Source organism: Culex quinquefasciatus, chromosome 2, assembly GCF_015732765.1.
Source record: "Culex quinquefasciatus strain JHB chromosome 2, VPISU_Cqui_1.0_pri_paternal, whole genome shotgun sequence".
Taxonomy (NCBI): Eukaryota; Metazoa; Arthropoda; class Insecta; order Diptera; family Culicidae; genus Culex; species Culex quinquefasciatus.
This window is the reverse complement of record NC_051862.1, coordinates 145,955,558-145,981,809: the sequence shown is the minus strand read 5'-3', so window position 1 is coordinate 145,981,809 and position 26,252 is coordinate 145,955,558. Positions and strand designations below refer to the sequence as shown.

At 44.5% G+C, this 26,252-nt stretch overlaps 1 protein-coding gene and 3 long non-coding RNA genes across 4 annotated transcripts; 1 reads left to right on the top strand and 3 right to left on the bottom strand.

Annotated features, from left to right (window-relative positions):
* Positions 1–800: 800 nt before the first annotated feature.
* On the bottom strand, positions 801–1,170 carry LOC119768101. Its single transcript, XR_005277914.1, has 3 exons — positions 1,058–1,170; positions 921–997; positions 801–852 (listed from the first exon to the last, which is right to left on the bottom strand). It is a non-coding gene; the product is annotated as an uncharacterized LOC119768101 (long non-coding RNA).
* A 71-nt stretch (positions 1,171–1,241) lies between these two features.
* On the bottom strand, positions 1,242–6,726 carry LOC119766343. Its single transcript, XM_038250833.1, has 3 exons — positions 6,600–6,726; positions 5,159–6,402; positions 1,242–5,105 (listed from the first exon to the last, which is right to left on the bottom strand). Exons 1-3 carry the CDS (start codon positions 6,724–6,726, stop codon positions 1,242–1,244), a joined length of 5,235 nt encoding a protein of 1,744 aa, XP_038106761.1.
* A 1,432-nt stretch (positions 6,727–8,158) lies between these two features.
* Positions 8,159–8,461, bottom strand: LOC119766797. The gene is made up of 3 exons (XR_005277138.1): positions 8,415–8,461; positions 8,279–8,355; positions 8,159–8,210 (listed from the first exon to the last, which is right to left on the bottom strand). It is a non-coding gene; the product is annotated as an uncharacterized LOC119766797 (long non-coding RNA).
* A 1,160-nt stretch (positions 8,462–9,621) lies between these two features.
* LOC119767690 lies at positions 9,622–10,619 on the top strand. Its single transcript, XR_005277651.1, has 3 exons — positions 9,622–9,676; positions 9,735–9,884; positions 9,968–10,619. It is a non-coding gene; the product is annotated as an uncharacterized LOC119767690 (long non-coding RNA).
* Positions 10,620–26,252: the final 15,633 nt, after the last annotated feature.

The window sequence follows — 26,252 nt, the reverse complement described above, 5'->3', positions numbered from 1 at the left end:
CTCGGGAGGAGTTCTCGTGGTCAAAATGAGCTAACCCTCTACTGCCCAAATTTTTTTTTCGAAAATATTTATTTTCCCGTGTTCAGGAGGTCATTTTGAGCAGCTTTTGTTCTACGAAAAACTTTACTTTTCTTGTTTTATGTTTTTCTTGTTTCATTTATAGTATTTTAATTTGCATTTATCTTATGTTTGTATTTGGTAGTATTTGGCCTACTCTACCACCTAATATTATTACATTTCGCCTATCTAATTTTTTCATGTTTTTACAGTCACTTTTTCAATTTTTTGCATGTTTTTCACATTTTCTGTTATAGAATCGCACCATCATCATTTAAATTGCAAAAAAATGCGTAGAGGCATAGTCTGGGACACTACAAAAATTACTGCATACTTCTTTTTATTGAAAATATAGGAAATGTTAGTAAAAAACTCTGCCAAAGTTGACCCCTAAAAAATGACATTTTTTAAAACATTGGCAAAGTCACATAAAACAAGTTTAACTTCCAACTCTGAAATTTTCTAAAATTTGAAGAGTTCTTCTTTCCAATGCTTTTTAAAGATCAAAAATCGGTTGGAAAATTGATTTTTGGCGATTTTTTAGATCGAAGCCCGTCTAAAGGCGGGGTTAGGTTGTAGAGGGTTAAATGTGGAGTTTAGCCTAGTTGTTCGGACTTGTGAACAACTGAGTTTTTAAAGCAGCTTTTTTGTATTAGCAGCTTAAAACTAGAAAAAATCATTTTATTTAGTATCATGGCAAATTGGGCGAATAAACTATCTTACATGAGCAGTTTTCCTTAAGTACCGATGCAACTCTCTGTTGGTGCTATTGTTGCTGGCGGGCACAGTATTTAACTAATAATTAAAGTTTTCGCATTAGTTTTAGAATCTAAAGTTTTCCAGATCAAATGAACTTTACTTACAGGCTACGATCGATCGATATTCAATTAGGTAACAAATTTGCCTTCGGCCAATATTCCACGTGGGGTATAATTAAAAGCTAATTAAGAAATACAAATAAGTAAGTTTCTGCCCTAATTGGGGAGTAAATCGATTCTACCTACTAATCCGGATCAAAACACTGTTTTTGGTATTCGAATCCGGCACAGATTAGGGAGAAATCAAATAATTTTAGAGATCGCCCGAGCACACTTCTAACTTGCACATGAAATGGTATGTTTTTGTCCTATTTTCTCAGTTTACCCGGCCGTTCGTTGCGGACCGCCTTTCCGGCCACCGAGTTCTTATTGTGCGTTCCCTTTTGCCTGTCGTGTTTCACGTGCTGCGCTAGGATGGTTCATCGCGGTGCCAACATCGCCCCGACCCGTAACTCTGGTGGGAGGAGCCTCCTTCGCACCAGTTTTACGCTCCTGAATCTCTAGCACCGCCAGTTTGCTAACCGGCCGCTTCAGCTCTCCTCTGCTTGTCCTCACCATCGCCTGCCGAATGCGTCCATCGGCACCCTTGAAGACCTCCGTCACGATGCCCCGGACCCAGTTGGCGCGGTTAGCGCCTTCCAAGACGTAGACGACATCTCCACATGCGATAGGCTCCGCCTCCGCGTGCCACTTCGTCCGTTGGTTCAGGGTCGGAAGGTACTCCGCAATCCAGCGTTTCCAAAAACAGTCAGCAAGGAGTTGCGACCGCTTGTAGCTGTCTCGGAGAGCTTCAGCTGGACTGGTCGGTTCGGCGCGTTGAGCTCCATCGTTGGCCGTCACTCCTCGCAAGAAATGGTTGGGCGTAAGAGCTTCGGTTGATCCTGCTTCGGATGACAGATACGTCAGCGGACGTGTGTTGATGAGATCCTCCGCTTCCGCCAAACTGGTCAGCAACACCTCGTCCGTCAGCTTCCTCCCGTCGTCGAACGCCTTCAGAGCTTCCTTGACCGACCTCACAAGCCTCTCCCAGGCCCCGCCCATGTGCGGCGCTGATGGTGGGTTGAAGTTCCAGCTCGTTCTGGCGTCGGTGAACTCTTCTCTGCATTCCGCGTCCACGCGTACGATCTCCTTACTCGCGCCCTGGAAGTTCGTGCCGTTGTCGCTAAAGAACTCGATGGGCATTCCTCTCCGGCAAGCGAATCGTCTGATAGCCATGACGCACGACTGTGTGGTCAAGCTATGCACGACTTCTAGATGGATGGCACGCGTGGTCAAACACGTGAAGAGGCTGACCCAACGCTTTTCGGAACGCCGCCCGACCGTCACTGCTACTGGGCCGAAGTAGTCGACCCCGGTGTAGCTGAACGCCCGCTGATGTGGAGTCACACGCTGGACTGGAAGTGGTGCCATTCTCGGGATCGCCGGTACGCTTTTCTCCACCTTGCACTTCACGCACGCCGTCATCACCCGCTTCAGCTCGGCTCGTAGGTTCGGGATAAAGAAACGCTGCCGAAGCTCGTTGATTGCCGTCTCGAAGTACGCGTGGCCCATCTTCTGGTGATAGTACTCCAGCAGCTTCGTTGTCACTGGATGACCTTTGGGCAGGATGACGGGAAAGCGAACCTCAAACGGAATCATGGTAGCTCGCTCAAGTCGACCGTCAACTCGCATCACTTTCTGCTCATCCAGGAACGGGGTCAGCTTGTACAGCACGCTGCTCTTCTCCAGGGGTAGCTTCTTGTCCGCGGGGAGTTCGAGGTTTTTAAGAAGGGTTGTCACCTCGTCCGGGAAGTAGTCCGCTTGCGCCCATCTCCACAAGTATGTTTCCGCCATCTGGTATTCTTCCCTCTTCAGCGGGACTGGAACTGCTGGCACGGTCCTTTTCACGAGCCCCTTCATCGCCTTCGAAAGGGGAAGTGCTTCGATCGGCAAACTCTTTGCTTTTCTGCGACAATTGGAGCGAAATCGAGCCAGGCACGCCACGGATCTTACCATCACCGTCCAGCGAGAGAAGTTTTGAGGATCGATGATTTGCTCGGTGACAATGATGCTGTGGTACAGCACACTCGCTCGCATCTCCTCGGGCGTGTTCAGCTGCACCTGCTGCTTCGAGATGGCCCACAGTCTCTTGGCTTCTTCGATGAATTCCGGCGCTCGTGACCATGGCCCGTCCGGCCCGAAACTGTGCTTTTTGTCCCACTTGGTGAGCATGTCTGCCAGATTCAGCTTTGATGGCACCTTCCGCCACTCGCTCTGCTTGGTCAGTGTCAGAATTTCGCCGACGCGAAAGGCAACGAATTGCTTATACTTTCGCTGGTCAGAATGGATCCACGACAAAGCAACTTCAGAGTCTGACCAGATGAACCGTTCCGCAATCTTGAGGGTGTGGTTCTCCTGCACGAAGTTCATGAGTCTCGAACCGACCACATCTGACTGCAGTTCCAAGCGTGGGATGCTGAGCAGCTTCAGCGGTGCCACTTTTGACTTCCCGGACACGAGCGCGCAGATTGGGCCCATCGACGACATAATCCAGAAGAAGGCGACAGCACCGTAAGCGCACTGACTCGCGTCGCAGAACACATGAAGCTCCAACGTCTCGTAGTTCAGATCGTGCGCGCCCTGGAAGTAGTACCGCGGGATTCGAACGCCTTCGACTTCTTGCAGGCGACTCACCCAGCGCTTCCATTTCTCCCAGGCTTCGTCGTCGACCGCCTTGTCCCAATCACAGCCAGCCCGCCACAAGTCCTGGATCAAAATCCGCCCGAAGATCGTGAACGAGATCAGAAAACCTTGAGGGTCGAACAGGCTCATTACGCAGCTCGACACCACCCGCTTCGTGGGCCGCAGCTCTCCTTTCAAGTACCGCTCCAGATCCTCTCTCATCTCGGCCGAGAACAAGAACTCGTCGGTGCTCGTGTTCCACACAATGCCCAGCACTCGTTCGTAACCGGTCGTCTTGTTTTGGCTGAGATGAACTTTCTGATCGGCTTCCTTCTCGCCCAGCGCGCGGACAACCTCACTTGAACTGGCCACCCAATTACGGATCTCGAAGCCCGCTTTCGAGTGGATGAATCTGACCTCCTTCGCCCGCTGAATCGCTTCGTCGACCGTCGACGCGCTGTCGTAGTAGTCGTCAACATAATGGTTCTCCACGATTGCCTTCGCCGCCGCGGGATACTGCTTCGAGAACTCCTCCGCGTTCTTGTTTTTCACAAACTGCGCGGCACACGGCGAGCAAGTTGCCCCGAAGGTGGCGACGTCCATGATGTACACCTCAGGCTCGGCCGTTGGGTCGTTCCGGAACAGGAACCTCTGGGCGTTTGTATCCTCCTTTCGTATGCGCAGCTGGTGATACATTTCCCTGATATCACCACCGAATCCGACAGGACGTTCACGGAATCGAAAGATCACGGAAGGAAGCGACGTTAGCATGTCCGGCCCCTTGAGCAGCTGGCTGTTGAGCGAGACTCCCGCCACAGTAGCGGCCGCGTCCCACACGAGACGTACTTTCTCCGGCTTCTTGGGGTGCGTCACCACGTTCAGCGGCAAGTACCACACCTTTCGCGGATCGCACGCAGCCAGTTCTTGCTGGGAGGCCTTGTGCGCGTAGCCCTTCTGTTGATACTCGACGATTTGGCGCCGCACGTTGTCGTACAGCGAGTCGTTCTTCAGCAGCTTTCTTTCCAGGGATTTCAACCTTTTCAGCGCCATCACGTAGCTGTCGGGGAAACTTGTGTCGTCCGCTTTCCATAACAGGCCGGTTTCGTATCGATCTCCGTTCCGCACCGTCGTTGACTCCAGAATCGACCTGGCTCGCTTGTCCTCGTCCGATTCTGGCAGCAGCGCCATGGAGATGTCAGTTTCCTCAAGGAGGTACTGGTTCTTCAGGAGATCATGCAGGGCTTGGTTAGAGACTTGGTGACAAGCATGATGACCTACGAATCCAGCTGCTGGCGCGTTGTTCTCGTGGGGACCGTAGATCGTCCATCCAAGTTTCGACTTTACAGCGATTGGTTCTCCAGCGCCGCCGATGCGAGACTCGAGAGGCGCGTACAGGTGCAGATCCTTCAAGCCAATCAAGATCTTCGGCGCGCCGCGGTAATCTGCCACCGGGAGATCGTGCAGATGATTGTACTCCTTGACGACGTCGGCGAAGCACACGGTTTGTTCCGGAAGCTTCAGCTCGTTCACGGTGTGGGCGTTCTTGATCTGGAACTGAGTCGACACCCTCTGGCAGAGATCGACAGGCAGACGTTCTCCGATTGTTTCTCCAGCCTTGAAACTCCAGCGGTCCACATAATGCGCAGCGGTTGAACTGCGCCGCGGACGTTCAGCAACTTCGTGATGGACTCGTCCACCAACGTGTACGAAGCTCCCTCGTCCAGAAACGCGATAATGTTGACCGATCTGCCGCCGTTGTACAGCGTGACCGGAATCATCCTGAAGATCACCGGTTGTCTGGTCCGCACATCGTGAGCGTTGCAGTTGACGACCGTTGCAGGGACGTCGCTGTGCAGAAGTGCGTTGTGCCGTTCCTTGCAGTTTCCCACGTTGCACCTGAAGTTCATCCAGCAGCGGGCAGACCCGTGCTCATTCAGGCACAGCTTGCAGAGTTGCCACTTCTTGACTGCGTCCAAACGATCCTCCAATTTCAGCTGCTTGAACTTCTCACAGTTGCGGACTCGATGGTCGGTGCGATCACAAATCCTGCATGGTCTTTTGTTGTTTACACCGGCATGGTTTGTGTCTCCGCTATTCTCCGCAGCAGCGTGAGTGTGAAGGTAGCTTTCGTGCGTTCTGGATCCAGCTTTTGGTTTGGCGTCTCTGCGAGACTGCGGCTGATGTTGCAGCTGCGGTTCGGTGAACAGTGTGGCCTCGCTAGCGTCAGTCACGATGTCCGATAGGAAGTCAGCGAAAGTTCGGAGCGAGACGTGCTTCTTCAGCTTCTTGAACCGAATCCATTCGAGTTTCGACCCGGCGGGTAGTTTCTCCACCAGCTCTCGGATCAACAGTGGGTTGACCAGGTGATCGTTCATGTGGGTGGCCTCGAGGTGGTCTACGAGCTGCTGGACCACGACGCCGAAGTAAATGAACGACTCCAGACGATCCGACCTGGGAGAGTCAGCCTTCCGTACCTTGATCAGCAGCGTGTTGAGAAGCTGTTCGGGCCGGCCGTACAGCATGCGAAGAGTTTCGATCGCCGCCGGGACCTTCTCGGGCAGCAACAGTAGGCTGCGCACGTTGGTCAACGCTGGCTCCCGAATGCTGTCTTGCAGTCTGGCGAGGTTCTCGACGTTCGAAAATCCGCAGGCCAGGTTCGACGTCTCGTAGCTGCTTATAAACATTGGCCACTCCTCGCAGCGTCCAGTGAATACGGGCAGTTTTCTGGCCAAGAACTGGCGGGCTGTAAGCTGCGCCTTCGTTGGCCCCCGTAGCTGCTTGGGTGGTTCTACTTCCGCTTTTTCCTGCTCATCATCCGACGAACTGGATTCCTTCTCCGTTCCGCTAGTGTCCGAGCCGGACTCGTCTCCTTAGTTGCCGTTACCCTCTTCACCTGAGTCCGCCGGTATCGGAGTCGGTTTTGGTTTTGGTACTTCTGGAATCGTAACTCCCGGATGTCGGAGCGGCGTTGAGATTCCGCTGGGGCCAGCCGTGCCTGAGGCATCGAGCTTCTTTTTGTCCCCTTTGGACGTTTTAGTTTTCTTTTCCTTTTCGTTTTAGGACTCTTTGCCTCGGCCTTCAGTTGTGCCATCTTGGCCTCAAAATCTTCCTTATTCTTCTTCTGCTGTTCCTGGAACTGCTTCTCGGCAGCGAGTTGTTGCTCCATGAGCTGCTGCTCAAGGGCCAGCATCTGCCTTTCGGCCTCTTGTTGACGCTGCTGTCACATCGGTAGAACTTGAGATTCAAAAAGAGGGATTTATACAGTGCTGCCTCTAGCGGTGGAGAGCTCCAACTTTTATAACAGATTTTATAATAGATTTAACCGAGGGGTTGATCAACAGCACGATTTTTTCTCCAGCCTGAGCAAATAACTCGAAACACAACTTTAGAACCCCTTGACTGATAGAAACTGGCATAAACTGTTATACACATAAAAGAAAACAACATCGTAGCTGGCCATGCAAAAAAACAATTTTCCAATGTTTACAAGTTTCCGTCCATCTTCAGGAACCATTTTCGTTCATATTCCATTGCGTCCTAAAAGAAACGGATTTCCATAAAACAAATCTGATGAAAAATGTTTAGTGTGAACATCACTTGATCGAGAACCAGAGAAGTGCCATCTGAATGGATTATTTTCCAGTAGTTAAGGATAGTTGGATTTGTTACGAGCATTATTTTTATGAATCTTGTACAAAGAAGACATAAGTTGAACTGAAATAGACATTACGCTTGAAAGGTACGGTAGTTATTTGAAAACAAATGGTTCAATGAACCAATTTTAAATGTGCCTTCAAGTGATCACTTCTGTTGTCTTAGTTGATGTCACCAGGCCAAGTTTTTTTCAACTTTCAATCTGTACTCTTGATAAGCTGGTTGTTTATGGAAGACGCAAAACGCTTAACATTGCGTGTGATGGCCAGTTTAACGGAAACACATTTTCACTCAATTTTTAGTTGATAAAAAGGTGCAAATCGTGATGAGCTTGTTTGTTTTGATTCGTTGCCACGAATGTCAGTCTAACTGGTATACATTTTCTTTTATGAGATCGTAGTGTGCTGAGAAATCATCCAGGAAAAATGTATCGTAGAACACTAATGAACTGATTTCTCGTCACACTTTTTGAGCAGAAATTTGTTCAGAGTTCCACGGATGTGCTGCTGTGTTTGCTGTTGCAGCTCCAGGCGACGTTTGTGCAGCTGTTGTTCCGCGACGATTCTCTCCTCCTGGCGCTTCGCTTCAGCTTCCAGCTCCAGCAGGGTCTTTTCCAGGTCGTCAAACTTCACGATGACCTGGGTGACTTCCATTTCGGCCGCGCAGTTGGGGCACCTCCAGGAATCGTCCTTGACGCCCTTCTCGAGCTGCGCGCACTCGTAGTGGAAGAATTGCTGGCAGTGGTCGCAGAAGGGCAGATCACCGTCCTTTTCCACCGCAGCCTTGCAGATCCCGCAGCAATAGCCAGTGAGGTTGCTCATTTTTAAGTTTTGTTCGGACTTGTGAACAACTGAGTTTTTAAAGCAGCTTTTTTGTATTAGCAGCTTAAAACTAGAAAAAATCATTTTATTTAGTATCATGGCAAATTGGGCGAATAAACTATCTTACATGAGCAGTTTTCCTTAAGTACCGATGCAACTCTCTGTTGGTGCTATTGTTGCTGGCGGGCACAGTATTTAACTAATAATTAAAGTTTTCGCATTAGTTTTAGAATCTAAAGTTTTCCAGATCAAATGAACTTTACTTACAGGCTACGATCGATCGATATTCAATTAGGTAACAAATTTGCCTTCGGCCAATATTCCACGTGGGGTATAATTAAAAGCTAATTAAGAAATACAAATAAGTAAGTTTCTGCCCTAATTGGGAGTAAATCGATTCTACCTACTAATCCGGATCAAAACACTGTTTTTGGTATTCGAATCCGGCACAGATTAGGAGAAATCAAATAATTTTAGAGATCGCCCGAGCACACTTCTAACTTGCACATGAAATGGTATGTTTTTGTCCTATTTTCTCAGTTTACCCGGCCGTTCGTTGCGGACCGCCTTTCCGGCCACCGAGTTCTTATTGTGCGTTCCCTTTTGCCTGTCGTGTTTCACGTGCTGCGCTAGGATGGTTCATCGCGGTGCCAACACCTAGTGATGGGCCAATTTTTTATTTCAGTGGGTAGCCCCGATGAAGCCCAGATTTGGACCACCCTAATGGTCATCTCAACAAAACGAGTTTGATTATGCTCACGTTCAATTCAGTATGTTTAGGTAAACAATCTGCATGTGACGACAAAGCAAAAACGCAAAAAGTTTTCTAGAGAAGGTACATTTTTCAAAGAGTCTAATCAAACAATAATTCATAGCACATAGACGGTAGCGAAAAATAATTGTAGGCTTTATTTCATGTCTATTTCATCCCAAAAGGTTTTATATTTACATTAAAGGAGACTAACAATGCTACGCTTAAAATGCACTTTAAATTATGGATCAACTCATGCTTTAATTGAGGAAACGATGGAAACAACCGTTTTCCACGGTTGCCGTCGTCGCCGCGACAAGACAAGACAAGACGAAACACTGGCTATACTATGTCACAAGCGTGTCAGATCGAGGTTTTCCTGGCCCTGTGCAGAGCACCTGTGAGTACCAAGTAGGAGAAAATGAAGGATAATTTATGTAAATTGTGTGTCTTCCTCCCCCTACAATACCGTGTGCGCATCATAATTTTATATTTTTATTATGCTAATGCACTGAACGAAGACATTGAACTAAAAGCAGTGTATCCATGTCGATATCATCAAATCCACCGTCTTATTACTTGGGCACCGTTTTTTTTTTTGTGCCGATCATTGGCCGTTCCCACCCTGTTTGAAAAATGTCGCACGTCGTACGAGTTGTCGCACGGTTTTGATTTTACCGTTTCGATATCGATTGGTCGAAAGAGCGACAAACGAACGACAAACACTCGACATGCATGACATTGTTTTTTCGCATCGATTTTTTGACAGATTGACGAATCGCCCGTGTCGACGAAAATACTTTGACAGTTTGAATCAAGCAAAAACATGTTATGACCCAGGTTATGACGAACAGAAGTGCAAGATTGTAGTTAAAAAATGCGAATAAATGCAAAACAAAATTGCAGCATAAAAAGTAAGTTATAACCAGTAGTTAGTTTCGTTGTATTTAAAATTGTTCTTTTTATGGACAGCCGGATACCAGGTAACCCGTGGAACTGTAGTTCGATGCCGGGAATAGCATCGGCCTAACCGCCGCAGTACTACAAACAGTCGGCACCGATCCTGGCCAACACCATCGGGCACGACACAATCCAGCTGGGGACAACCGCAGTCTCGTCAAAGTAAATACCACTAACCACTTTCATCGCCCGGTCGCGCTTTTAATAAGAAAGATGCCACTAATCCACTTTATTCAATACCGCAGATGCAGTAGGTTCCGTTGCCTCAGCGGTAGCCCCGAATCGTGCCGAGGATCGTGTCAGGGCACACAGGAGGACGTACTGGACAAGATTTACAACGATTCAGCGATTCAACCTCCTTTACGACGTTCGCAGCATCTATACCCGGATCCGGAGAACGCCTCCCATAGGAACAGGGGTTCCACTAAATGCCGTTGAACTAGACTGTTGTAATTACTCGTCACATCATCTTCACCAGGATACTCCGGAACTGAGCGGCCCTCCCGCCGGCATGGGACCGAAGCATTACAAATCACCACCACATCTCCACCATCCGCCTCCACTGAATCATCAGCCGCCACACGGTCACCAACACGGACCGTCCGTCGTGCCCGTTCCCAAGTCCGAGTTCGACGATAACAGGCGTTGTGATGGCGACGGAACCTACGCCTAGACTGCGACGGCCGCCACCGTTGGGATAATTCCTACCTAACAGTCGTGTTAGTCCAACTTCATCGAGTACGGCGCTGACTAGTGGAGTCCGAACAATTCGTCCGGCAAGCGAAAGTACTCGCGCGATCAGCTGATACCGTTCAAGAATGCGGCAACGGCTCACGAAAAACCGGCTGGATCTTCGTAATTGGTCTAAACCATGGATGAGGTGACAACGGGATGGGCATGGATTAGCATCTACGAGATGCTTTTGCCGACGTTCATCAAGGATTGCATGAGAGATGGGGGCGTAGGAGAAGGAGGTGGTGTGAACATGGGCCAAATGAGACAACAACACATGCCGAAACTACCGTCCGGATCGCAGCCAAACAGACAATCTCAGCAGGGCATGAATCTGGTGGAGATAATAAGCGTGAACGAGAACAAACGGACCGCCCACATGTTGTCCCTCAACAATTGCACTCGGCAGGGTTTTCGTCGTCGTTAATTTAGTGTAACATACTAAGAGTAAGTAAAAAAATAATAACATAATTAATATTAATAATAATATGCGCTCGTCGTCAAGTAGGAAGCGCCCGTCGCTACTGAGCCTGAAACAAGAAATGAACTCCTCACCTACCTGCGCCATCAACCGAGACAACACCAAGCACCAATCCAGCAACGGCCTCCACCGTAACAATGATCCCGACGTGGACTGGAGGAAAGCAAAGTACTCGCGTGATCAGCTCAAGAATGCTGCACCGGCTCGCAAAAAGTCCGTGAATCTGCGCAACAGTTTGGAAAAGATGCTGCAGCCGACGTTGATAAAAAAATTGCATGGGAGGTGGTAGCCGAAGAGGAGAAAGTGGTGGCAACATGGGCCAAATGAGACAACTAAACATGCTGTAACGAGCACCCCGCGGGTCATCAGCGGCCAAGTTCGGTTCGCAGTTAAACAGACAATCCCAGCAGGGCATGAATCTGCTGCTGGAGTTTACTATGAAAATTCTGGTAAGAATGGCTTAAGCCAACTGTTCGATCAATTTTATTTTTAAAGTGTTTTTTCTTCTAACAGGTTCAAAGACGATGCAACCGCGCGTCGAACATCTCAACCCCCTGTAGTTGCCAGAACGCGAATCTACTCGCCGAACTAAGATGGGACCGTCGCCTTGGCGCACTGCCGGTCCCAAAACATCTGCAAACGTGGTCAAATACAATACGTAGAAGGAAACCGTGCTGGACGCCAAGAACTGGAAGCGTTCCGAAAGAACCGTCGCCGGCCGCTGTACACTCCCGGCGTCTATGACAAATTGGACAAGGAGACCCTGGCCAAAGAAACGCCTGAACCGACGGAACACCTTCTTCAATCCGCCGGCCAACTCCTTCAGCACCTTCTTGGCCACCGACCAAACTCCACTGGGAGCGTCAGACAAATCGCGCGTGCAAGAAAAGTAAATTTATTTTCTTCAAAAAGTGCCAACCCATTGTAAAATAATCTAGATAAATTAAAATGATTAATTAATGCCAAAAACAACTAATTTTAATTGAAACATAACCTAGAAATCCGAAATTACAGCGCACGACAAAGGCACGACATCCTAAATAACAAAACCGTGCGACGTCTGTCGAATGTCGTACGACAATGTCGAACAATTTCGATTATCGATCGCACGACACACACGACATTTTGGTGCAAAAACGTATGACATTCGCGCGAAAGTCGTACGACATTGTCGTGCGACGTCGTACAATTGCACGGACGACAAACGACGGACGTCCGACGGACTTTTCAGTCAGGGCAGCCAGAAAAGGGGTGCGCGGAAGTGGGGCGTAATTAGACACGGATTTGCATATTGAAACCTGCTACTAGCGTTCGGTTTTACGCAGTGCAGTCATCGCCGTCGTGACAATCTGGGCGGAAAATGAAACCTTCTACGCGAGTGAAAATTATGAGAAATCTGCTATTATCGTTTGGCAGACCCCAGGGAGAAATAGCAATAAACATATTTCAGATCCTTGGCGTGCCGTCTAATAGTCGCAAAAATGCAACCTATCCCAGTAATGAGCGACGATTAGAGCGGATTCTGTGCCATTCTGGAAGATATGCACGCATGACCAACAACAAAAACTCGCATTCCGCAATCAATCAACCCGGTGGAATTCGGTCACCACGCGAGAAGCCATTGACTAACGCTCCGTGAAAAGCTCACCACTGATGATGATCAGTGGGAAAATTACGTGTACTGTTCATCACAACCGGTTGAGGTGACGAGTCAGCAAAGTGGGGGGGAAAGAAGACACAATGGAATGGTGGCAAAGTTCTTTCTGTTGGCCCGGAGGGAAAAGCCACTCTCCCATAACCGTATTAAAAATGCGTCTAGGTCTCGTTCGCACCGTAATTTGCAGAAAACCACACTTTATCGCTTTAGTGCTTCTGGAAGTGCAAGCTCAAGAGAATGCCGCGTTAATTCCTCTTTTTGTGTAAGTGTTGCCATCTAGTTAACACGATAAAGTCGCATTGAAAGATGTTTATATTTGGGAAACAAATGGGATTTCTTTCATTTTTTACTTAAATACAAAAAAATGCTGGGGTGCAATAATTACATTTTACAGAATTGAAATTTTATTAATTTTAAAATATATCTCAAAAATCAAATGAGTACAAAGCACTACAATTTTTCCAAATCTCAGCAACACTTCCTCCATGGTTCTGCGCTAAAACTATTCTCATGACCGACTATTAACGTAAGTCCAGGGTCAGTTCAACAGCTCAAGCTGGAACGAAAAGAACAGAACCACATTAAGGGAAAAAGGCACAGAAACCCCACTGCAAGGGAACAGGTTGTAAAGAATAACAAAGGAAAAGCTGAACGGAAAAACAAAAGACGCGTAATAAAAATTATAATTTTATTACTTTGACCGCAACTGACATCGATAGTTTGCCACTTAGTGGTTCTTTTTTCTCGCCACTCCCTCTGCTGCCCTCCAGGTACTACCGACACAGGTTTTGGGAAGAAGTGGTGGTCCCCTTTGGCGCAGGCGATTATTTGCAAGAGCACACCGCTCCGAAGACCCTTCTAGGAGTAAAAGTTGTCAAGGCTGCATATCGCAGATGGTGACAAGTGTATGCACAAAGAAGTGACTGACTGACGGATGAGAGGGAACCTTGTGGTTGGCCGGCCCCGAGACTGCGCGCAGGTCCTCGGCAAGGTGTCATTACGACGAAACTTCCGATAAGATAAAGCTCCAAAAGGTATCGCGAACAAGCAACGGGGTCGAAACAGGCCCCGCAAAATAAAGGCCATGAGAGTGCTGCCAACGGTCTCTTCCGAAGTCCACTTCAATCAAGCAGCTGCGCGACTGATATTTGTGCTGCTGCTGCTGCGGGCAGATGCTGGCTGGAAGTGCAAATGAACCGCAATAAACGTCCGCGAGAATGATCATTTAAAGATTAGTTTAACATGAGGAGTCGCGAGAAGGGTAATTTCGGGTTTTATTGCTCTGCTGCATGGTTTAGTAGAGGAAACTGCCAGACGGGGGAAGGTTGTTTCGAGCCGACTGGATCGACTTTACAACGATTGAGTCATTTTTAGAGGAAACAGTACACAAAGTTGTTGAATGGAAGTATAAAACATGAATGCATCCTTTGTAAACTCAAAGATTTCAGCTTGGAATCGAAAATTATAGTTATACTTTTCAGCACTGAAACGGGTTCTGAAAAGTTGAACTTTTCAGCGGTTATATAAAAAACTAAAAGAATTTGAAGATTTTTATGTGAAAACATGACTTAATCCAGCATTAGGAGGTCGGTGCCTTCCTCACGTTCATATAGTGAATACACGGCCTCAAAAAGTATATAAATAACACTGAAGTGCTCATAACTTTTGATAGGGTTGTCAGATCTTCAATAGTTGGATAGGTATTTTGATTACCCATCCAACGATAGGTTGCATGCTAGATCCGGACAACGTTTTCATCAAAATTCCTAAGATCCGGCATCTGAAAAGTAATAAAATGTCAATTAAATGCTCATAGTTTTTAATAGGGTTATCAGATCTTCGATCTTATGGGCTCGTTGGAAAGGTCTTTCAAATACCTTTTTAAGAATATATAACATAACGGCTCTCTTACAAAAACTATTGTGGAACTCGCATGAAACTGAAAAAATATCGAGTGCGCCACTAGAGTTTCAGTTCCAAGATGGCGGTGAAACTCGTGCGGAACTAGCGTGAGCTTCTTTTAAAAAAACACTTTGACAGCTCTGAGTGCGGCACTCAGTGCGAAACTAGCGCTCAATCGAATGTATCATGTGCATTGTCCTGGAGTTAGGTTGAATTTGGTTGCTGGAGCCCCGAGTTATAACTGAAAATGTTTACGGTAGTCGAGCTCGTTTCTGTGCAAACGCGTTCTGACCTGAAATCCATTTGACCAATTATCGCGCTTACGTCAATTGTCAAGATAGCACGACTAGATTGAAACTTCTGAAAAGTGAAAAAAGCACGGAGTTTTTTTTTGGTTTTTATTGAATATCTCAAGATTAAAATCAAATTTTGGGGATCTGTGAAGGTCTATAGGTGAGGAATTGTGAGTTGCACTAAATGGCGTTCTTAACTTAATTTGGGCCAAAATGCACGTACGACAAGTTTGCACGACAGCGACAATTTGTTCAGATTTCTTTACTGGGGCGATATGTATACATAAATCTGAATTTTTAAGCTTTTTATTTGAAAAAATAATTTTGGGGCAGGATACCTCAGGTGTAGAACACTAACTGCAATTTTTTGTTAAACATTTTGAAAAATAAGAAATAAATGTTTTTTTTTATTTTTTATAAATAAAAACTAAAGAGACCGCAAATAAGTTTCTCGTCAACTATTTAATTGCAATAAATTTTCCCATCAACGCTAGCCCTGCGTTCCAACAATTACTCGACATGTTTTTTGAGTTATGCAAATTTATCGTCTAGAAACTTCGAGACGCGGTCGAGACAAGGCGACGGTTAATGACAGGGCTTTATGGGGAGAAATAGTACAACTAAACTACCAGACTTTGCATAAAACATGCTGGAAAATATGCTTCCCCTTCGCTCCCCACCTCGCACGCAGGTCGATTATAATCTTAAATATGCGCACAAAATGGGCCTAAAGCCTGCTGTTTGCCACCATATTCATAAAAAAAAACTGTCCATCCAACATCCGTCTGGCAACCTCCGATTACCGACAGCATGGCAATTTGCTTGCTGTCACGTGTGCAAGATCTGCTTCACTATCGCAGACTATCGCTAAACTCTCCGTCTTGACGATGAATGTTCAATTTATCATTGTAATCAATCATTTTACTCCAAGAAAAAAACAACCCTTAAACGTTATCATTTCACGTCCAAGCAAATGTTGACCATGGATTTGGCTCAATCGGGTGAAGAAGCGGCTGAAGTCGCGAGTTCTCCTAGGCTACCTTAAGTCGGTAGCCATTGGCCACGGCAACATAACTATTAGTCTGATGGACGAGTTGTCTGTCGGGGGACAAGACAGGAGCATGATATTAAATGCTGTTGCTTATTTTTTACCATAAATTATAATTGTGACAATAAATGAAGAATTACCCCGGGTTTCTGGAGCAGGGCAGGGAATGGAGTAAGGGTCTTTACTTCTTCTAGTCCTGAACTGGTCTTGCACATCAGAAACATCGTTCTACAGGCGCCTGGATGGTCCGAGGTAGGCAAGAATACTTCGAAGATCGCGCTTCAATATGATTATGATGGCTTGACAGGGTAGAATTTGACAGAAAATTGGAATCAGAATGCAACTCTTTCAAAACAGTTATACTCATAAACAACGTCATATTTAGCTCAAACTAAATTTTGCTTGCCAAAATCATCACCCCAGTTCAACCCTGGAAGCTGCTCGCCAATATGCACTTACGCATAATAAAGACAGCCGCGCGCACCCAGCACTGATCGATACGACATTGATGGGAGCCCATGAGAACCCAAAGTGGCCGCCGCCGTTCAATAATGCCATCCTGAGGAGGAGCCTCCTGGATCGCGGACATGCAGAACGATCATTGCTGCTTACCCTGGCTCACGCAATTGCGCAACCATCATCATCGCACATCTGACAGTGTGTGTGTGTGTCTGTGTGTGTGCTGCTAATAATAATATTACACGCTTCAAGGATGGTTGGCTACCGTTGCAGAACGAGTTTTGGATGTTCAGAATGGCAGATCACATAGCTTTCGAGGTTATTAGGCATAGTATGGCTCCTCGATAGCGGTGTGCTCTCTTATACTAACCGACATTTTGGTAGTTGCGAGAAAATCGATTTTTAAACTTTGAATTACTGTTTCTGGAAAACTGTTCGACAAACAATTGTTCTAACAATTTTAAAGTATGCACCTGACATTACTTAAAGACATTGTGAAATATAAAAACTTTTGAAATGCTAGAAAAATTTTGGCAGAGAAAATACGAAAAAAAAAATCATGCTTGCAATTGGCACAAGTGTGTTTTGGGAGTCAATTTGTATGAGTTAGCACAAACGTGCACAGGGCTTGGTACAAAAGCGTGCAAAGTAATTTTATTGTTAAAATAGTTCAAATTAGTTGTTTCAATGTTATTTTTTCACGAGTTGGTTAATTTAAGCGTAAGAAAAACATTTTATATCAAAACTTTTTTCAAACACTTATTTTAGTTTGAATTTGGTAGGAAAATTAACCTTTTGGAAAAATTAGCATTTAAATCAATATTTTTGTATGAAAAAATTAGTGAAATAATATTTTTATGAATATAATTGTAAAACCATCCATAATACATCAACTATGACGAATACTAAGTTGATGTATTCCTAAAAACATAAGTAAATGATGTTGTAAAAACTTTTAGCTAGTTTATTTTATTTCAATTATATCATACGACCTTTCAAAAACGAATGGTATCCAAGGCACAAACCGTTATTTAGATTTATGGTGAATTGCAGTTGGAACAAGTGTGTCTCATGCAATGGAATCGATGAATGTATTGAATAGAGCAAATGTGCCCCAAATAAATTAAAAACTTAATATTTTAAAGTATGGACGACCCATACAGTTGTGCCAAGTATGCACATCAACTATGGGAGATGTTGTTACGTAGTTTTTTGCATGGACGACCCCTGCAGTTGAGCTAAGAGTGCACAACGACTTGAAGAATGTTAAAATTTGCCTTTAGGTTAGGCTAAGTGGGAAATGGGTTGGGGAAAAATGTTGTTACGTCGATTTTTTGCCTGGACGACCCCTACAGTTGTGCTAAGAGTGCACAACGACTTGAAGAATATTAAATTGGACTTTAGGGTTGGGCTAAGTGGGTATGGGTTGGAGAAAAATGTTGTTACGTCGTTTTCTTGCATGGACGACCCCTGCAGTTGAGCTAGGAGTGCTCAACGACTTGTAGAATGTTTAAATTTGCCTTTTAGGTTGGGCTAAGTGGGTAATAGGTTGGGGAAAAATGTTGTTACGTCGTTTTTTTTTGCCTGGACGACCCCTGTAGTTGAGCGAAGAGTGCACAACGACTTGAAGAATGTTTCAAACTGGACTTTTTTGGGCTAAGTGGGAAATGAGTTGGGGAAAATTGTTGTTACGTGTTTTTTTTTTGCCTGGACGACCCCTTCTGTTGAGCTAAGAGTGCACAACGACTTGAAGAATATTAAATTGGATTTTGGGTTGGGCTAAGTGGGTCGTGTGTTTTTTTTAATCTTTTTATTTAAGTACTTTGTATGGGATTTTGTATGAGCTTTATTGTGCAGGAAACATGTAAGCAAAGTTTCAGCTACGTAACAACATTTTACAAGTGGGTTCCAACCCAAAAGACCAAATTGAAAACATTCTTTAAGTCTTTGTCCACTCTCAACTTAACTGCAGGGTTCGTTTATGCAAAAAAAATACTACGTACCGTTAGTGGGGGTGACACTGGGTCTGGGGGGTGAAATTGAGTCAAAGTATTTTTTTACGGATTTTACCATTTCTCAGGTGCGTCTCTATGACTCTAAATTCTGTTAAAATGGTATAATATGGTATAGTAGCCCAACTCAAAAGTCCAATTTGAAACATTCTTCATGTCGTTGTACACTCCTAGCTCACGTACAGGGGTCGTCCATGCAAAAAAAACGACGTAACAACATTTTTCCCCAACCCATTGCCCACTTAGCCCAACCCAAAAGTCCAGTTTGAAACATTCTTCAAGTCATTGTGCACTCTTAGCACAACTGAAGGGGTCGTCCACGAAAAAAAAACGACGTAACAACATTTTTCCCCAACCCATTACTCACTTAGCCCAACCTAAAAGTCCAGTTTAAAACATTTTTCAAGTCGTTGTGCACTCTTAGCACAACTGTAGGGGTCGTCCAAGCAAAAAAACGACATAACAACATTTTTCCCCAACCCATTACTCACTTAGTCCAACCCAAATGTCCAATTTGAAATATTCTTCAAGTCGTTGTGCACTCCTAGCACAACTGAAGGGGTCGTCCATGCAAAAAAAAAACGACGTAACAATAATTTTCCCCAACCCAATGCCCACTTAGCCCAACCCAAAAGTCCAGTTTGAAATATTCTTCAAGTCGTTGTGCACTCCTAGCACAACTGAAGGGGTCGTCCACGAAAAAAAAACGACGTAACAACATTTTTCCCCAACCCATTACTCACTTAGCCCAACCTAAAAGTCCAGTTTAAAACATTTTTCAAGTCGTTGTGCACTCTTAGCACAACTGTAGGGGTCGTCCAAGCAAAAAAACGACGTAACAACATTTTTCCCCAACCCATTACTCACTTAGTCCAACCCAAAAGTCCAATTTGAAATATTCTTCAAGTCGTTGTGCACTCCTAGCACAACTGCAGGGGTCGTCCATGCAAAAAAAAACGACGTAACAATAATTTTCCCCAACCCAATGCCCACTTAGCCCAACCCAAAAGTCCAGTTTGAAATATTCTTCAAGTCGTTGTGCACTCCTAGCACAATTGAAGGGGTCGTCCATGCAAAAAAAAAAACGACGTAACAATAATTTTCCCCAACCCATTGCTCACTTAGCCCAACCCAAAAGTCCAATTTGAAACATTCTTCAAATCGTTGTGCACTCTTAGCACAACTGTAGGGGTCGTCCAGGTAAAAAAACGACGTAACAACATTTTTCCCCAACCCATTACTCACTTAGTCCAACCCAAAAGTCCAATTTGAAATATTCTTCAAGTCGTTGTGCACTCCTAGCACAACTGCAGGGGTCGTCCATGCAAAAAAAAACGACGTAACAATAATTTTCCCCAACCCAATGCCCACTTAGCCCAACCCAAAAGTCCAGTTTGAAATATTCTTCAAGTCGTTGTGCACTCCTAGCACAATTGAAGGGGTCGTCCATGCAAAAAAAAACGACGTAACAATAATTTTCCCCAACCCATTGCTCACTTAGCCCAACCCAAAAGTCCAATTTGAAACATTCTTCAAATCGTTGTGCACTCTTAGCACAACTGTAGGGGTCGTCCAGGTAAAAAAACGACGTAACAACATTTTTCCCCAACCCATTACTCACTTAACCCAACCCAAAAGTACAATTTGAAACATTCTTCAAATCGTTGTGCAGTCCTAGCACAACTGAAGGGGTCGTCCATGCAAAAAAAAAACGACGTAACAATAATTTTCCCCAACCCAATGCCCACTTAGCCCAACCCAAAAGTCCAGTTTGAAATATTCTTCAAGTCGTTGTGCACTCTTAGTACAAATGCAGGGGTCGTCCATACAAAGAAAACTACGTAACAACATTTTAAACTAACCTACAGAAGCTAAGTACACTAATCCTAATCAATGGGTCGTCCAAACAAAAAAAACTACTCCACTAAACCATTTTAACACACTTCACCTAACTGATAATTCCTTCTCGCTTCCAAATGTGCACACTTGTGCTATTTGCCTTCCAAAATAGTGTTCCATAATATTGCTCAAACTAGTAAGGACACCTGGCAATTTACCATAATATTATAGTGTAATCGTATTTTTATGGATTTGCGTGGAGCGGCCGTGGCTGATTGGTTACGGTGTTCGCTTTGTAAGCGAATGGTCCTGGGTTCGATTCCCATCTGCTCCCAACGAGAAAGTATAGGAAATATAAATCTTGAAACTCTGAACATGAACGAAAAATCAAAGTCGCTCGAGTCGGGGTTCGATCCCCCGTCCTTTGGATTGGTAAGCAAAAATGCTAACCACTAGGCCATCGCGACTTGGTTGGTAGGCTATGACTGGAATTAAGAATACTGTTACTGTTACTATATACGCGCTGGGTCCTTGTCCATTTGACAAGGGTTCGGAAGTTCTAAATAACGTTTGAATCCGATTGATGCAAACGTTCTTCAGGGCGGGGCTTGTCGACTCAAGCTGAGGGACCTCGCGCTCGGCTAGCCAGCGTAGAAATGGGTCACCGAAGCTCGGCAGAGCTAACACCATCCAAATGCCTATGCGAGTTATTTGCATGTATAGTATGCAGATCTAAAAAATACATGGAAACAACTCAATTTGTAAGAAGCGGCCGCGTGGTCCCGTTTGGTTGGTTGCACACACACACACACACACACACACATCGTATTTTTATGGATTTGCGTGTTTTCAAAAGGTCAAGCCATGATGGAAAATAAGAGAGCACATCCATGATGCGTTCGAAAATGTCAGTTAGTACAAATGGTTGCAAGGCGATATCTCCGCGTAGGAAACGAATTTTTCAGATCTGTTAGAAGCGTTTTGTAGGGAATTTAATTAGCTAAAAGATGGCATCATTAACTCATTTTGGCCCAATTTTCAGTTAGAACATTAGAGCACACCGCTATCGTCCTGATAAACATACATGCTTGCTCCAGAAGAATCCTCTGAATAAGCTCTGTAGCTGACGGGTTAGCTTCCCAGAACATCGATTTCTATGTGACGAATTTAAATCCTACCTGATTCAAATTGTTTTTGCCTTCCTCACCTTCTTGAGGAGAAGCTATAAAGTCACTCGAAAAATGAACTTATTAGTTTGAACACCTAGACCCATCACCCATGTCTGTGTGGATGTGTGTAGGTGGGTGGACAAAAAAATCTCACTCAATTATCTCCAGATTGACTTTACGGAGTTTGACCGTTTTGATCTCATTCGATCCTTCATGGGGTCCCATCAGTCTCTTTTTGAAATCAACAAGTTTAGTTAAGTACTTCAAAAGTTATGCTTAAAAAACGATCTTGGCTACATTTCAAAAGATGTTTAAAAGTGCGTTTTTTGTCAAAAAAAAACTCGTCATTGTAGATCTGACAATCCTATATGCTATAAATGCATATGGGACATTTATGCGATCCTGGGCAGTAAACTTCTGTTAACAAATCTATAACTTTTTCAAAAGTCAGTGCCTTACGGTCCACGTGACATCTCCTCTTACGACAGCCACTTTTTCTGCGCTAGGATCAATGAAAGTGGCTGCTTGTATTTAAAATAAAGATGGAACAGATCATGGGTGAAGTGTGCGGTTTCTATCATTATGCACGGTGCGCGGAGAAACTTAAACTATAAAATATAATAACTTTGGTCACGGCCCAGCCTCTGTGCTGTGCGCTGGTTACTCAGATCAAATTAATTGATTATGAATACCCATCGAACGGAGATAAACGACCGGGTGTTTGAAAATTGATGTCCCCAACGAGTGGCCGTCGTCGGTGCCGGGAGGGATCCGAGCTAGATGATGATGGTCAATCTGGAAGACATCCAGGGGATGGCAGGATTTGTTTTTGCAGGGGGGGGAGGGGAGGCCAAGCTATTTTGCATGGAAACATCGGGCAGAAGCTGGAAGTCAGTCAACACATTAGGAACAAGGGTAAAGAACGCATAAAATTAGAGATCCCGTTTGGTCATTAAATACACAAGCTTCTCGAACCTATAACGAGGCGATGCTTCCCAGGCCCGAGCCTGGTGATTTGAATAAATCAACGACCAGCTTGACAGGATGATGAGCGATTGCCAGTGACATGATAACAATTTTGTGACCCTCCACCGAATGGCAACCGCAACCGAAGGACAACCATGCGAAAATTGTTGTTTCTGGGTGAGCGGTGAACGAGTGTTTGTTTCTGAGCTGCAAAGTTTTCTGAATCAAAAATGTCGTCGTCATGTTCCATTGGTGTATTGTCATTTTTAGTCAAAATTAAATAGAGGCCTTAAAAATAAGATAATTTATTTTACAAAAAGCTCACAAAAAAAAGAAATGCTTAATCCACCTTTGGGTGGTTGACGCCTTCCGCATATCTATATTTATTAGGGTGGGTACGGATTTTGAAAAGTTCTCAGATCAAGTTCTGGTGTGGTTCCCCTAGTAGGGCATACCCATAGGGACTCTCACGCCAAATTTCAGCTCATTTGGTTGAAAACTGGCTTGTCTCAAGCGGGTTCAAGTTTACATGGAAAATTATGGTGAAAATTTTACAATCACGTGGTAGCTGCATTCATAGCATGCTAAGGAAAATTTGATGCTCTGCTGGGGAAAACGGGTGGTTCCGAAAACCCCGGATGTATTGCCGTTGAGCTCGATGGGGGTTGAACGAATCGACCTAATTCCTTAGGGAAAGTTGTTCTCCACACGATTCCGCTCATTTCTGGCCATCCTAGAAGTTTCTACCTGTTTTCCCCAGGCCTGTAGGAGCGAATGAACGAAAATTCAAAATTTCCCATAGGAATTTCCATGTAAACTTGAACCCGCTTGAGACAAGCCAGTTTTCAACCAAATGAGCTGAAATTTGGCGTGAGAGTCCCTATGGGTATGCCCTACAAGGGGAACCACACCAGAATTTGATCTGAGAACTTTTCAAAATCCGTACCAACCCTAATATTTATAGTAAATTTATCTCAAATCTTTCAATGTTCTGTCTAATTTACTTCACAACTTATAACTTTTGATAAGGTTGCCAGCCCAAGTAACCACAAGCATTTAATCAAAACTCTATATTCACTCTTAATAAACATTCTCAATGCTATGACACTTTAAATAGACTTTCCAAATGTTTTGAAACATTTGTAGCTTGAAACATTATTACCTACTGTATAATGACATATAGAACAGCCAATTAAAGTTTCAAAGCATTTAGCACAATAATGTTTTGAAGCATGAATGGAAGCTTTATATATCACTGTAAAGTAAGCCATTAATGTTACATCACACTTTGACATTTCTTAAATGTTTCATGAGCATGAGCATGAGCATGAGCATGGTTGACTGCCAATGAGCTGCTACTCCGTTATTGACAGATCAGCTGAAGTTAAACAATGAATCAAAAATGATCAGTGGGAGCCAACCATCCGTTCACTGTTTAACCTCTGAAGATCCCTACTTTATTAGTCAATACCGGCGCCCTCCCAAGAAGCCTGCAGTTCAACGAAAGGGAGGAATGTTAGTCCGATAGTTGAAGTTGCAGACTCATCAAGCACACAGTTTTTCGCTATATACTTGTTGATACCGCTTGAGACCGTTGAATCCACAGCATCTCCTTCAAGCATCACGTGATTATTTTTTTGGGTTAGTAGGATAAGGTATTGGCTTTTCGATGCCTCCCGAGCTACGATGCTATGGGGAGGACTTTCATAACAGACCCGTCGGCGAGCCTTCCGAGCAACGATGCTATGGGAAGGTCTTTTTGGTTATCACTCAAAGTCACTCACACACAATTATTTCACTCCACTATTAATTAATCCAAAATGTCAGTGCGTCTTTCGATCATTATATAGAAATGGCTTTTTGACCATTAAAAATAAAACCTTATTCAAAACATTATACACAATTTACCCGACGCCGTGCCTTCCGATCAACGATGATATAGGAAGGGCTTTGAAAATGACAAAACAATTAATTAAGATCTCAAAAAAAATCACAAAAAAACACCAATTACTCAACGAAAATTACGCTCAAGACACAAATAATTCAGTAAGTCATGCTATTATTCGATCACCACAATCACTCACCCCTAACGAACAGCGACACAAAAGCACACAAAAAAAAATAACCTGCATAGTTACGATTTCGCGTCCCCACTTCCAGCGCACCAATGATACGATTATTTGATTACCACAATTTACCCGACGCCGTGCCTTCCGATCAACGATGATATAGGAAGGGCTTTTAAGATCTCAAAAAAAATCACAAAAAAAATCACAAAAAAAATCACAAAAAAACACCAATTACTCAACGAAAATTACGCTCAAGACACAAATAATTCAGTAAGTCATGCTATTATTCGATTACCACAATCACTCACTCCATACGAATAGCGACACAAAATCACACCAAAAAAATTAACCTGCATAATCACGATTTCGCGTTCCCACTTCCAGCGCACCAATGATGCTATTATTCGATTACCACAATCACTCACCCCATACGAACAGCGAAAAAAAGCACACAAAAAAATTAACCTGCATAATCACGATTTCGCGTCCCCACTTCCAGCGCACTAATGATGTCATTATTCGATTACCACAATCACTCACCCCATACTAATCACAGCGACACAAAAGAAATGAAAATGAGCATGCAAAAACAAGACATTGCGTCCCCTTGGTCAGCGCACTTATGATGCCATTATTTAATTATAATAACCACTCACCCAAGCACACAAACAGCGACACAAAAGTAATGAAAATGAGCATGCAAAAACAAGACAGCGCGTCCCCTTGGCACCGACACCGACGTAACACTCCATGTAAAAAATCTGCTGAAATGTGTCCCAGCACGACTCACCCCAATTACTTCCTTGGAATCACCCCTTGCCGATAAAAATATATTTCGCAACACTGCTCAACCCATTGTTTGCAAACAAAACGTAGTTTATGAATGAATCAGCTGATTTGTGTTTACAAACAAAATAGAATCAGTGTTGCCTTGCTAATACATTTTTCGAAAAACCGTTTGACAGCTCACCGGACTTACCGGAGGGGTGATGCAAAGAAGGGTCATCTTTTTTACTTGAGTGTTACGTCGGTGTCGGTGCCCTTGGTCAGCGCACTTCGCTTAAACAACGAAAAGCATTTTATATAAATATTTAATCAAATTTATTATTTATTTCTAAAATTACCAATTAACTTCTTAAAATTATTCAAATTACCGTTAATTACTAAATAATTAATAAATTACTAAATTACCGTCATAAAATCAAAGTAATTATATTTATTTGCCAGTCTGAGTTCAAAAGATATTCATAAAAATGTGTTTTCACAAGTATCCGGTTGTTAGCATAGCCAGAAAACAAATCTTACCATTTTATACCATTTTAAATCGAAAACTTTTCCAACGAGTCCAAAAATTTTCATCCTTTGACATTTCTTAAATGTTTCAAAACACTAACTCAACTCTAGTGAGGGCAATAAAAGTTTGGCAGTATTTCATGGTATTTTTATGTTTATGGTTGTAAAAATCGATCCGCGTCTATGAAAAAGGTGAGTTTATTACATTAAATTTAACTAGGTTTTGCTTAATATTATTCTTATTTCTAGCTGCGATGGCAAAAACAAAATCCGGAAAGGAGGAGGTCCAGGTTTTGCTGTGTGCTCGAACCGTAGGTCCGCGAGGGCGAGCCACTTCGTTGGCCGCTCAGGGCGTCGCTGAAAAGTCGCTCAGAATCACCACGGCGCGCACACCGGCGGAAGCTGCATGCCATCGGCGGAAACCGCTCCAAGACCCCAGGACCGGGTGCCTAGTCGGCACTCTGAGCCCTGGCCGCATCGAAGACGTGATGCCGATCCCGTCCGATTTGCCTCGCCGAAGGGAAGTCGCCGCGAGAGAGAGTGCTGACATTTTTGTGGTGGCTTTTTTGTGGCGCTGTGCATGTTTCCTTTTACAAACTCAGGAAATGTA

Coding starts and splice junctions, on each gene's coding strand:
- LOC119766343 (XM_038250833.1), bottom strand. CDS start 6,726: ATGCTGGCCCTTGAGCAGCAGCTCATGGAGCAACAACTCGCTGCCGAG. Junction 6,403..6,599: donor ACTGAAGGCCGAGGCAAAGA/GTCCTAAAACGA, acceptor GCAACTAAGGAG/ACGAGTCCGGCTCGGACACT. Junction 5,106..5,158: donor GCATTATGTGGACCGCTGGA/GTTTCAAGGCTG, acceptor GATCTCTGCCAG/AGGGTGTCGACTCAGTTCCA.